The sequence below is a fragment of the Gordionus sp. m RMFG-2023 genome, chromosome 3, assembly GCF_954871325.1.
Source record: "Gordionus sp. m RMFG-2023 chromosome 3, tfGorSpeb1-WG-v2, whole genome shotgun sequence".
NCBI classification, from domain to species: Eukaryota; Metazoa; Nematomorpha; class Gordioida; order Chordodea; family Parachordodidae; genus Gordionus; species Gordionus sp. m RMFG-2023.
Genome location: NC_088777.1, coordinates 37362765 through 37376771, shown reverse-complemented (window position 1 = coordinate 37376771; position 14007 = coordinate 37362765). Strand labels below are relative to the sequence as shown.

Sequence of the window (14007 nt, the reverse complement as noted above, 5' to 3'; positions counted from 1 at the left end):
ATTGCATAATGATAATTAAAGGTGACCATGCAGCTAATTTAGAAAGGCATATTCAAAGGCATCATTCTAAAGAATATGAATTCCTAACTACAAAAAAATTAAAGCTTTCCAGCCTTTGAAATCAATATCAAAACCTAGCCATAATATTTCTATTGAGCAGGCATTAAATTCTCTTATCAAAATTAAAATGGATAAAAACACATTAGTAAATTCCTGCACAGAACTTATTACTGTACATGCAAAGATCATTTAAATAAAACATGGAGCAATTCAGGTCCACATATTTTATTTAGCCTTATTTTGATTATTGTCCGTATTTATTTTAAAAGTTATTTTTCATTTAAAATATATAGGCCTTGGAAAATGATGTTAGCCTAGAAATGTATATATTGCAATCTACCTCTAGCTCCAAAGATCATAAAACAGATGATGAATTAGAAAAGCTTCTGATAGCCCGTGAGTCGGAATTTAAAAAAGCTACTTCAAATGCACACAAAGAACATAATATTAGAATAATTATTGAATCGTTTGAAGGTGTTGAAAGGATTGACAAAAAATCATCAGTTTTTATATTTTGGGAATCGAAAAAATTTGAATATCCAAAATTGTATAAACTTGTTCTTATAGCACTGGCAGTTCCAGCATCCCAAGTTTCTGTAGAAAGGGCCTTTTCGGAGCTAAAATTTGTGTTATCGCCTCGACGAACAAATATAAATCCAGTTGTATTAGAAAATATATTACTTATACGTTCAAATAATATATTTAAAAATGAGTTATTTTGAATCATATATATTTTTTATATATAATTTATATATGTTTATAATAAAAAATAAATTAGTGATGGCAAAATTTTTAATATATTTATAATTAAAATCATTATATGATAGTGTTGCTTCAATAAAAAAAAAATTCTAACCGGAATGAACCTTTATAAAAATTAGCTGAACCGAACCCTTATAAATTTATTCTTAGGAACCGTAACCAGAACGTAACCATTATAATTTTTTACATACTGAACCGTAACCAAACTGAACGGTTATAAATAACGGTTCGAGTTCCTGGTTAAAAGTGAGTAAAAAATACAAACAACTTCAGTTCCTTGTGAACAATTATTTTTTAGAGTAAGTAACTTAATAACTAAGAAGTGAAATAGATTATAAAGTAAATGGTAATCATGTGAATTGGTTCATGGCCCAAAAATATGTCTTTTGGAGAAAATTTGAAATTGTTCTATCGATATTATTTTCTAATATATAACATATTCTATAAAAAAATAAAATATTTATCATATTTTATTATTCCATTCCTTATAAATTAGTCAAGTTTTTTAATTCTATCAAATGATATTTTGTTTTATAGTATATAACTGCTCGATTTGAGTTGATTTATAAAAACGGCGAACTCAATATTTTGGGCAGAAAAATATTTCCTAAGCCTCAAGATTTCGCTAATAGGTGTCCAAACCTTTGTGCCATCTATGAGAAAAATCTTCAGGCTTGCGTAATATTTTACTGTTTAAAATATTGAGTTAACTGTTTTTAATGATAGGCTCAAAACGGGCTGTTTAAAAATACTAGTATATATGTATTCAAACACATAAAAAATCTGTCGGTTTGGACCACGACTTAGTTTGGTTTTTGTATGTTCACGATCCGTTTGGTTTTGGAATCGGTTCCATGGTTCGCTCATTATAAATCGATTCCAAATAGAACTTAACTCGTGATCTTCACTATTTTTAAGCATAAGTATACTATTTTCTCTGTCGCAAATCTTCTTTGGCTTCATATGGCATCAGCAAATCAAAACTAAAATAACTTTTCTCTATGTTCTAAATTTTGTTTAAGGCGGTTTTTGAGGTATGGATAAATCTAGATTATTTAATCAGAATATTCGTTTTTATGTAAGATAGCGATACATACTAAACATTCACATTCTCATAAATCCTTTTGGCTTTGGAATATATAATCAGAAATTCTATTAAATAAATTTGTATAAATTTTCAGTTAGTCAACTATAAAAAAAATTAGAGATTTCATCAAGAAAAATAGTCGAACAATTATGCAGAACTTCTGACGAAATAATAAAAGATAACATTTTTGCGTTGAGAAAAAAAGATGTAATCTTCTAGTTTTTATTACTATTTATTATATTCTAATCATATCGCAAATTGTATTTCAATTTCTCCTGTTGCATCAGGAAGATTATCACTAAATTCTATATCCTTCCAATGGGTAATAGCATGACTAGTTGTCAATATGATAATGTCAGGTGGTTAAGATAAACAATCCATATATATATAACTTATTGCCAAACGTTGAGAAATTTTTTTTTTCATTTTAATAAAAATAACAAAATAATTAATGTTATATTTCCTGTTTCTTTCTAATACAAGATGTTTAGAAGTTTGGCCAATGTGTGATTTTTTTTTAAATATCCAAGCAACAATTCAGCCATGTGTAAAAATCCCAAAAAAAATCCTCCTTTAAAATTTTTCAAATGTTTATTTGTTTATTAATTGCCATAATGATATTTGCTAATTTTATCAGAATGGAGTTTTAATTTTTTAAAAATATTTTAAGAGATAACTTTGACTTTTTAAAAATGATAAATATTTAACTTTGCTTATTTTTAGTTTTGTAAAGGCTTCTAAAAAATTTTTCCTATCAAATTTCTATTTTAATTATTTGGCTACCTTTCTTATAAAAATAACTTCGATTTAAGATAAAAAAATTTTTTAATATTTATATAGAAATTACTTTCATAATTTATTCCTAATAATAGTAATAAATAAAATATTAAAAGATGCCATTAACATTTAATTTCATGATTTCCTTTCTACTGATTCTATTCGAAAGAGTATGCAATGCGAAATGAAAGTATGTCAATTTTTTTAAAACGATAATAGGTGTGAATTGCAACATCTAAATTAAATTTATATAAGACGGTTTTGGGTCCATCTAGATATGGCAAAAATATAACTAATTAAAATATAATTTTTTCTTGAAGCACAAGGAAAAGGGAGGGGGGGGGGGGGGGTTGGAGAAGGTAATTCTTAAATTGTTTCAAAAAAAAGTAGATAGAAGAACAATAATAATTTTGTCTCCATAATTATCTAATAACATATAAGCGATGACTTAATCATGTTAAAAGGATTAAATTTTCAAAAAAAACTCTTAAAAATTAAAGTGCTGATTATCTATTGTCAATTTTTTTTTCATATTTATATGAAATATAATAAATACAGAATAATATAATACTATATAAAAAATTTCCATATATTTGTAACAACTTTCTAAAAAATTATTTAATTTGCTGTGAATTTTTTAAAATAATTTTATCTAAATGTTATTTTCACCAGGGCTATGTCAATATTTTACTGAACCAAAACCCGAACCCTTTTTTTTAATTTAGATTCAGGGTTGACTTTTTTTTAATTAAATATTTATTTATTTAAAAATAATATATTAAAAATAACATATATAGAAAACTATATTAAAATTAAATATAAAAAAACATGCAAATTATTTAAAACATAAGATAATTTTTTTATTTTTTGATATATTTCTTTTATAGTAATAATTTTTATTTATTTTTAACAATTGATTTCCATTATTTTCGTAATTATAATGAGTATGATAATTATAATTTTAATATTCTCTAGTGAATGAATGTCAATTAATGTTTTTAAAAATAAATTGAATAGGATTTATTCAAAAAAATTTATAATAATTATAATATTCGAATGATGCGATTTTTACTAACTTATTTCATTTTATTTTATATTCTATAAAGTTGAAATTATAGATAATAGCAACACAATGTAATTCTTCATTTAAATTTAATAAAATAGTTTTCTTAATCTTAAAAAAAAGCATTTTTAGTGTAAATTATTTTGCGAGGAATCCTTTTTTTATTATATTTTAGAGCACTCCATTTTATGTAAAAATTTTAAAATTTTACCAGTATTTTATAACTTTATTTTAATAATAGATACTATATAATATAATATATATTTTAGGAATATATATTTTTGTTTGTTGAATTATTAAGTTAAAGGTACCTAAGAAAAGAACATTGGTAAAATAGCTTTATTATGCAAGTTGCAAATGCAGTCAAAGTTAGGCGTTAAAAATATATTTTTTAATTTTAATAAAATTATATATATATAAAACTGAGATTTCTGTTATTTTTGCTAAATTTATAATTGTAATTATTTCTGGACCAGGAACCCTGAACCTAGGCCAATCCAAACTTGCACCCTTTTTTTAGAAGGAGGGTTCACAGCCCTGATTTTTACCTTAATTACAGCAAGTTAAACAATTTTGTTAAGTAAATTATTACTAATATATGAAAATGTTCTGTAGCAAATTATTAAATGATGGATGTGATTCAATTTTTTTAAAAATACTTCCTTAATTTCTAGCCTATTTTTATTTCTTGAAATAAATCATCAAAATATTAAAATAACATAGGTACTCGGGAAATGTGCAATTTGATTAAAGCAGGAAATACCACGGGGTATGAAGAATTAGTCCTTTCTTGGAATTTGTAAAATATAATTGATTTTCATAATTTATCGTAAAAACGAACAAAACATTTTAAGTTCTAGTTAATATGATAATTTCGAAACTAAAAAATAGATATTAAAACGAAAAAAATATAGAAATAAATCAATGATCCAATTTTACACATATAATACTCAATTATGGGCAAAAATAATGACCAGTAGACAACTCCTGAGACAACCACATCTTCTGAATAATGTGAGAAGCAAGTTACAATCTAGATTCAAAAATTCCGCCCTTGAAATTACTATAGAAGTATATCCTTTTTGTTGCAACAAATTATATTTAACGTTGAATCAGTCGAATAAATTTCTAGGTTATTTTTAAACTAAGATTGGGTATACCTTTTGATTAAATTTTTTAATTTTTAAGGGATAAACTATTTTTTATTTATGCTATATTCGTTAGAGATATGCAACAGTGATCCCGCGCAAAAAGACGACCTTGAGATTTAGAGGTCCAAGCCGGTTTTAAAAAAAAATGGGGATTATTTTAAAAATAATACACCATAAAATGGGGTCTAATATTTAAAAAAAATTATTATTTTACTACTTACAATTTAAACTTAGTTTACAATTGCCCTATAAGGGTGGGGGAGGGAGGAGAGGTTATGATACAATAACGTCATTAGGAATGCAAGGAGGTAGGGGTTTTTGATTAGGGGGGTTGAGAAAAGTTATTACGCCAATCTACATTGTGGCCTATCAGCATGGTGAAAAATTGAGAAAATTATCCAGAGATGACAAAAAGGTAGTAAAACTAAAAATCGATTCTGAGATTAACATTAAATATTTTTTTCAACTTCTATACAGTAAATTTGAATTTTTATTATCAGGTAACATCAGATACTAAATCTATCTATGAAAATAAACTTCTCGAGCATTACAGAAACAGTACTCAAATTCCTTCTATAAACAAGGTTTGTCAGTTATTAATTAATTTTCTGATTAAATAAGAATATCATGTTAGGATGGCTTTTTTCTTTTTAACTTTTAATATATAATTATAATTTATAGATGAATATTTTTTAAATTGAAAAGCTGATAATTGCCTACTTATTAACGAAAAAAGTTGAAGTGATCGGCGGAGATGGTAATTTATTGACTGTAGAAGAAACAGAGGGCAACCTAGATCTTGTTGATAATATTATTGCAAAAAGAATCCAAGAACTAACTTATTATTATAGAATTAATTTGGGTTATTGTAATGATTCCGAATTTATGAAAATTTTCTCGTAACTTTATAATAAGGGTTATCTATAAAGGGGATTAATAAAAATTATCAAAGGATTTGAATTTATAAAAAATAATAGAAAATATAAACGGAACTGACTACATTTATTTTATAAAATTTTATGCAAAATATTAATTTTTTTATGTTAAAAAAACTCGTTTTCGACCTAACTTAAAGATAAGGAATTTACTAATAGAAACATGATTTTTACATAAAAAATTTAATTTAATTTTCTATTGCAATTTATTATTTATACATCAAATTTTGTTGAATATTTATTTTATTGTTAAAATTTAGAGTTTATTTTATGAAAAATAAAATGTTTTTATGGTAAAAAATGTGTTTTCGACCTTAAATTAGAAAAATTGATTTTTCTATTTAAAATTTAAATTATTATATATAAGCTATCCAGATATTTTATTTTGACCTGTATTCTTTCTTTAGAGCGACGTCAGAAAGTATAAACTATAACTAAATAATTGTTCAACACTAGCACCTGAGCGTAATGCAGTATTAAATTTAAATATACATATTTTTTATAAAAAAAATTATCAAAAATATTTATTTAAGTATTTTTAGATTTAAAATAATCTAGAGGATTTTCAATAGTATTATTATTTATTTCAAAAAAATCGTTTATAGATGGCGTTTTTGATCTGGCTATGGTCAGTCTAAAATTATAACAGTAATAGTTAGAATAAAAATTATATAGGGGCTAAGTGGCATAGAACCATGTTTGTTGACTGGCCAGGTCACCACCCTTTAACTTTTTATCTATCGAATCAATTTCCCTAAAAATTGGTTAAAATGTGAAAAGATTGAAATAAGTATTTAGAGAATGTTTTGATAAAATTTATAAATATATAAATAGATGAGTAGTTAATTTTAAGCACATTTAACATCCAGATAATAATTTATAAAATATTATCATTAAATTGATGAGTCTGATAATAAAATGAGATTTTAATAATAATTATTTATTGAAAATTTTAATTTACGATATAATTCTCTTGAATAATATCTTATGGCCAGGGCAAGAAAATCAACTTTCACATAAACTCATCTAGTTCAAAAACTATTATAGATGCAGCTTGATTTATTTTAAAGATTAAAGTCCTCGTTGAAGTTACCAATCTTGTTTAAATAAAACCTTCCGGCAGATCTTACAAAAAATTTATACCTTGTGTTAATTCTTTTATCGAGATTAAAATATTTCGCGAATTCAGGAAAAGGAAAATAGTGATTCTGTACATTATTCAAGGAAATTATTGTCAATATGATCTGTATCAAAATTATCTTCAATATCAATCTTTTTCTTCAACATTTTAAATTATTTTGAAACCTAGATTTATAATGCAGATTTTTAAAATAAATTAAAATTTCGAAATTAAATCAAATAAAATGATTTGTTTAAAATTAATTATAAATATATTTTAATAATTTTTAGACGTTATTTTATTATATAAAATTGAAAGTTGCGAAGTAGTGAACTACTTCGTCAATTAGTATAGCGGGTGATTTTTTTTAAAGCATCGAGCTAAAGCCCTCTACTGAAAGTAGCTCGTTATGGTAGCCACTGAATAGAGCTCAAACTAAAATATATAAATTCCATGAATTTTCAGGATTTTTTTAATACATTGATGAGGCTATTCTATGATGTATTATTTTTAAATTCTGTCGTAATAGAGCAAAATGCTTGCTATCTTGCGCCGGTAAAGAAAAAATTTAATTAAAGGCATTAAAATATATCTCCACAACATTGATAATACCGTTATAAATTTAGTATGATTATGAAATCAAATTAAGTAGTTTTGTTTATTTTGACCAATTTTATGATGCAACTCGCCTATATACTAGTTCAAAGTACTCAATATATATGTCACAAAAATATTTTATCAGATTGAGATTATGAATCACCCATCATGATTTGATTAGAGATTTTACTAAGTTATTTTATCAAATCAAGGCAATTTTCTGATTCACCTATTATTCTTTGACGGGTGATTTTTTAATTTAGTAAATAAATTAAATATTTTTGTCTATTAAAAACTCATTTTCATTTAATGTCTAGAAATTAATTATCTTAATTATCGAACATACATTAGTGCATTTTTATTATTATATAGATATTATAATTATATATTATTATATATATTTTTTTTTAATTTAACTAATAGCGAATGTAATTACAAATTTGTTACGAAACTATTATTTAAAATATTGGTTTTGTTAATTTTTTCAAGATCTTCTTGACTAGGAGGTGTAAAAGTTATTTCAATACCACAATCCGATTTTAAATTATTCATAGATAATTTTTCTAGAGAATCTTTGCCTTGATCCATAATTCCGTAATGACTAGAAAGTTTTTCATCGCTATCTGGGATTTCCTTAATTGTTGATTGTTGAGGTTGTATGCTAGAAATTGATTTTCGTTTACTCGATAAGGCTTGGGCCACATTTAATAGATTATTCAATCCAGACGACCATGGTATAGAGCTTGGAGAGCATTTTTTAGATGTGTCATTGATTACATGATCTGTATTATCATCAGTATATCCAGGAAAATTGTTATGTTGTATGTTGTCTTCGAGGGTCAAAGTTTTATCTTTCTCGTGTGTTGTGGATATGGGTGTCAAAATATCGGAGTTTTCATCTTTACTTCGTCGCTTTTTGAAATGAGAACTTATATAGTTGGAATAATTTGAATAACTATGGCTTCTGCTTATAGGTTGAACCATCCTGTTGTCATTCATACTATTAGTTACATCGTATATTTCATCATCCATGGTATGGTTACCCCCTATAGCTGTGTATATGAAAGGGTCTGTCAAGGTGTGAGCGAACATAGATTTGCAAGATTTACTTTCTTGCTGCTTTCTTTGCAGCATCAAAACTTCTTTTTCTTTGGCTTTCAAAACTTCTTGAACAGTTTCCATGTAACTGGAAAGATCTTCTTTAGGGCTGACTATACTAGGGTCTCTACCTATTTTGGTGAGTCGTTCGGCCGCGATGCTTTCCATAGTTTTCCTCATCATGGGGTAAAACTCTAGTACCTGGTCGAAATGTTTTCGCGAAAGCGAGAAGAGGTGGCAATACGTTGCGGCTTGTATAGTGGCCTGCCTCTTTTGATCAGAAGTCATTAGGCATATTTCTTATTTTATTTTTAACGTTGAAACAAAATAAAGTTAATACCTAATATTAATGAAAGGTTAATTATTTAAGTACTTAATATGTACTAATTAAAATAAATACAAAGAAAAATGTATTTATTTCTAAGAAGTGTATATACCATTCAGTTGATCGAAATATGTTTATCTTTAAAAAATAATAATTAAGTGTGATTTAGAAAATATTGCATGGGCGCGTATGACAAATTTACAACGGATATCTTTTCAGAAATTAAGCTGACGGTGGGGGAGGAGGGGGGGGGGGGTTCGAGTTAATGTCTTTAAGCATTTCATTTCTATTATTATTAAATGAGGAATAATATAAAATTAAACTTATTTTACTTATCCCTCGAAGATTAAATGAAACTTTTTTTACTTATCCCTCGAAAATAATTAAAAATGGAAGATCCATAATATAGACGATAATAATGTCCTTGACTAACAAATTTATTATAAAAGTGATCGTCTCCTTCATACCTTGTCGTAATCAGTGTTGTGGTCTAAAATTTGTGGCGTTGGGCACGCTATTACTCTAAAAAATAGGCACGCTAAAATAGGCAAAAAATAAAGGCAAGTATTCCCCCCCCCAAGAATTTAAAATTTTTTATTTATTTTTTTTAATAGTTTATATCGAAGCATTTCATATAAAATACATTATATTTATATTATATCAAATGGCTATTTATAAAGTTATATAAAAATTGAAATATATTACAAAAAATATATATTTTGAGTAAAAAATGAGGTATTTTTTTAGAATGAATTTCATAATTATATAATGCCTAAATCGGAATGGATTAAAATAAGATGGAAAAAACATATTGGCCATAGAAAATCTTTTCAATATTTTAAATAATATTAACCTCGCGTTTCCTTGATTGATTATCGTAGAAGATTTCTGAGAGGAGACCCGTTAATGTTTATCATCTATAATTAGAAATATGTTTTACCATAAGACTTGCAAACAAATCCGTCAAAATGACATTTATATGGTAAAGGCCGTAACCACATTCAGTAAGACTACACAAATTTTTAATACAATTATTAAACTCTTCAAAATCTATCATCAATATATTTCCTCATTCCATTTATTGCGAAATCCACACCGCGCTTCAGTGATATAAATTTGTTTAATTTACTCTTCCCTTTAACAAAAGTGAGGGTCTGTCAGCCAGTTATCTTTTTCTAAATATTCCATATCAGATAAGATAGCTAAAAACTAGTGTTGTTAATCGGCTCGTTTTGAGCCGATTCTTCAAAACGGCTAACTCAATATTTTAGCCAGGAAAATATTGCCTAGGCCTCGAGATTTCGGGTATATATGTCTAAACCTTTGTTCCTTTTATGAGCAAAATCTTCAGGCTTGCGCAATATTTTTCTGAATGTAATATTAAGTTAGCCGTTTTTAATAATCGGCTCAAAACGAGCCGTTTAACAACACTACTAAAAACGGTATAATTTAATATAGTATCTTTAATTACTAAAAATATCAGAATTGGAATCTATTAGCTTATTGAACATTGGGTATTAAGGCAGAAATAAATTTATTTTCGCTAATATCCGCCTTGTTTCCTTTAGCTTCTCGAGATATTTTCATATGTTCTCCTTTAGGGATCATCGCCTGAGAGATTATTCTATTCCCATTTTTTTGTAATTTACAGGAGAGCTATTTTAAAAAATAAATTTATATTGTTTTCAATATGATGGTTAACCTTATAAATAAACATTAATTTATAAATTATAAACGAGAATTAGAACCTGATAGACACGATCTTAGAATACGAATCGTTCACTTTATTAATTTTTCAGACTAGGAAAACTGATTGTTCTTGTTTGAAGTCTTAAAGATAGATTTAATAATTTAAATAGAACATCATACATCAAGGTAAGATCTGAAAAGAATTCACATCTTTCTAAACAGGTGAACAGGTTGTTAAATTTTGCACTGTTGCTAGAATTCGCTAAATTTTTGAAATGCGTATAAGGTCTTATAGTTATTCCAAAGGCTGCTATACATCTATCGTACATCAAGTACCTTTCTTCAGCTTCAGATACTATTTGATCTAATGCCTTTTGCTTTTTCTTAGACTGGCTATATAAACCATATATTGTGTCAATTAAGGTTTTAAAGTGTTTAACGTCTGTAACATCTTTTATTATTGCATCGAACCCAGTTAATTTTAAACGGTGATTTAAACAATACCGAAGTATGATCGTTTGATGTAGAAAGGTGATTTGATACACAGAATTTCTTCTCAGTCATGACACTGGCGCTGCCATCACTAACAAAAGAAATCCATTATTTAAAAAAAAATCAGAAAACGCAGCGGATTTAAGAAGATCTAGTATGAGCTATCACCTCTACATTTTTCGATGTTCGCAGAATATTTGTATGAATCGGTGAAAATGTGGCAAAAATGCAAAAATACACTCTATAAAGGTAAACTACAAAAGTGAAATGCTAAAAATATTAATTACCCATTGTTTCCATTCCAATAAAAAGATATCTTACTATTTTATACCAATTTATAATATATTCAATCATTTTATTGTAAAATATTGTAACATAATTCATATTCATGCGTGACATGTATTAGGCCAATATAATCAATAAAAATGAACCTTTTTTTATAATTTTTTTATATACTAGTCAGGTTGCCCTTAAAAATATTTTTAGACTAAAAAAGGAAATCATGTAGTAAAGATTTAACAAATAAAAGTTTACTCCTTAGCCCCCCCCCACCTTCCACTCTCCAATCCCCTAAAATAAATAATTTATAAATTATCATGATTTAATTATAAGTAATAAAAAAAATTATTATTTTAATTTTTAAGAAATATTTCAAAGTAAATATTTAGACCTTATGATAAATTTCCTCCTAACACTCACTATGCCTATGGAAGTAAAAGCAGTTAAGGTAACCATCTAACTGCCTCTACATTGGTTTTTATCGATATATTAATTCTTTTACATCGTAACCATAAATAGTCTAAATCTATTGACAAAAGGCAAAAATGAAAGAAATTGACGTTGACGGCATTTACTGAAACTAAATTCATTTGGGTAAAATTTCAATGCAATTAAATTGATACTAAAAAGTAATGAATAATCCCTCCTATCAAAAAAAAATTTAAACAGTGGTGTTGCACATAATTTATTAAAAGGAACCTCCAAAATATGATCCTTCGGAGAGGGATGTCTTGACTTCGTTGCCAGATATAACATCTACCACTCCTTCTTGTATGAAATACATTTTATCGCCTATTGCACCTTCATTTATGATAACATCTCCCGGTTGAAAAACTTCGTAGTCCAAATTACAAACGATGGCGTTCACGAAATTATTGTCGGCATTCGCGAAAAACGGCACAGATGCTACCAAATCCCGACAATTATAGTTAATAACGGCCTGTTAATTTTTAGAAGGGGGAGAGGAGATGTGTAGAAAAAAAGATATCATTATATTGAAAATATATCCATAATTACTTATCTCATGCGGTATTACTGAATTACACAAAATGATTATAATCTAAAAATATTAAAACATTTAATTTCCCTATAGTAATATAATTCCAAAGTGAATTTTAAATAATAATGATGTTAACTTGTCTCAAAGTGTCCGATAGTTCTCGTAAAATTATATTTTCATTAAACATTTTTCCATGATATTTATGCTCAAAATAATCCTGAATCTTCATTCTAAGGGTTCTGGGTAACTTTCTGTAAGCCATATACTCGTCAACTTGTTTCATCTGGTAAGTTTTTATGAAAACAATTTTTTATGAATATTTTTAGAGATTTTAAAATCTTCGCAGAATAAAATAAATCATTAAAGGTTATCTTATGTACGTATCATATCTAATTATACATTTACCATAGTACTTTTATTTTTATCATGAAAACTGACAATAAATTAGTTGAGAAAAATCTAGACGTAAAATAAAGTAAAAAAGGCCAAAAATACCCTAAAAACATGCTTACAATTTAAATTATTTTAATAAAATTTTGAAACTCAAAAATTAATAATTTATTAATAAAAATATAATTATTTTAATAAACTCAAATATAACAATATTTGCGAGTTATAAAATGATTGTGACAATGAATTTCCAACAAAATTATATTTAAGATATTGCGATATTGAAAAATCTAATTGGTAAATTATATTTTCCGTAAAAATTGTAATAGTAATAAAAAAAATAGAAATCTCATACCTAACTTATTAACACTTTTTAATTATTTCCTTATCAGCATGCATACCTTTGTTTTTTTTTCATGAAAACTAACAATAAACAATATTAGTTGAAGAAAGTCTTATATCCTAAAACATATTACAAAAAAAAGGAAGAATAAAAGAGTTATATTCTGTCACCAATTCTCTATATTGTCTATTGGCGGATTCTAAGGATTGGATGAGATTGGTAGCGTGCCCTATAAATAAGGCGTAACAAGTAGCACCAGATACCATACTGAAAATGGTTAACCACATATCCGTCAAATTCTGAGGCGGAAAACGGCCATAACCTATAGAGAGCATGTGAGACATAGCTTTGAAGAATGACCATGAGTATTGTTCGAACCAGTCTGAGTTCTAGCATATTGTAATTATTTGAATATGCATTTTTAGATGATATCAAAAATATAATTATATAAACATGTGATATGCATTTAGTTGTTAATGCTAAATATAGTAAAACATCAAACATTCCTAAATTATTCAAGTGGCAATTCTTTTTAAGTTTCAGATTTAAAAAAATATAACACATAAAATTTTTATCATTAAAAATTTCTAAAAAATATATAAATATAAACTCAAGATAGGTTTCCAAAAGTTAGGGATAGAAATTGTATTTTGAAAAACCCCATCTATAAGTAATTCATGCAAATAGATTTTATTTTAAAATAGATATAACGGTAGAAAACTGTAATAATTAAACATGAATGAACAATGATAATATGAGTAAAATATTTATTAGCCTATCCCTTCTAAAATCGAAAGAGTTTACAATTTCGGGCTTTATTTTAAAAAAGTTTAGAGTAG

The 14007-nt window shown here is 26.2% G+C and overlaps 2 protein-coding genes across 4 annotated transcripts in view; one reads left to right on the top strand and one right to left on the bottom strand.

Annotated features, from left to right (window-relative positions):
* Window positions 1-220: 220 nt before the first annotated feature.
* Window positions 221-5879, top strand: LOC135926605 (uncharacterized). Of its 3 annotated transcripts, none has more exons than XM_065462531.1 (4): window positions 221-274; window positions 354-719; window positions 5401-5484; window positions 5606-5879. In XM_065462531.1, the coding sequence occupies exons 2-4, from the start codon at window positions 381-383 to the stop codon at window positions 5801-5803; spliced, it is 621 nt and encodes a 206-aa protein (XP_065318603.1). In that variant the 5' UTR covers window positions 221-274; window positions 354-380; the 3' UTR covers window positions 5804-5879. The 3 variants fall into 3 exon arrangements, with proteins under 3 accessions (XP_065318603.1, XP_065318605.1, XP_065318604.1); XM_065462533.1 differs by lacking the exons at window positions 221-274; window positions 354-719 and adding exons at window positions 4479-4548; window positions 4664-4763 and having other exon boundaries at window positions 5606-5866; XM_065462532.1 differs by lacking the exons at window positions 221-274; window positions 354-719 and adding exons at window positions 4479-4548; window positions 4664-4820 and having other exon boundaries at window positions 5606-5866.
* Window positions 5880-7984: 2105 nt separating this feature from the next.
* LOC135926942 (uncharacterized) overlaps window positions 7985-14007 on the bottom strand; it is a 35486-nt gene continuing 29463 nt past the window's right edge. The window contains exons 5-8 of the mRNA XM_065462875.1: window positions 13339-13557; window positions 12572-12718; window positions 12135-12375; window positions 7985-8949 (exon numbers count right to left, since the gene is read on the bottom strand). Of these exons, the coding sequence (XP_065318947.1) occupies window positions 7985-8949; window positions 12135-12375; window positions 12572-12718; window positions 13339-13557 (1572 nt within the window). The remainder of the gene's footprint in view (window positions 8950-12134; window positions 12376-12571; window positions 12719-13338; window positions 13558-14007) is intronic.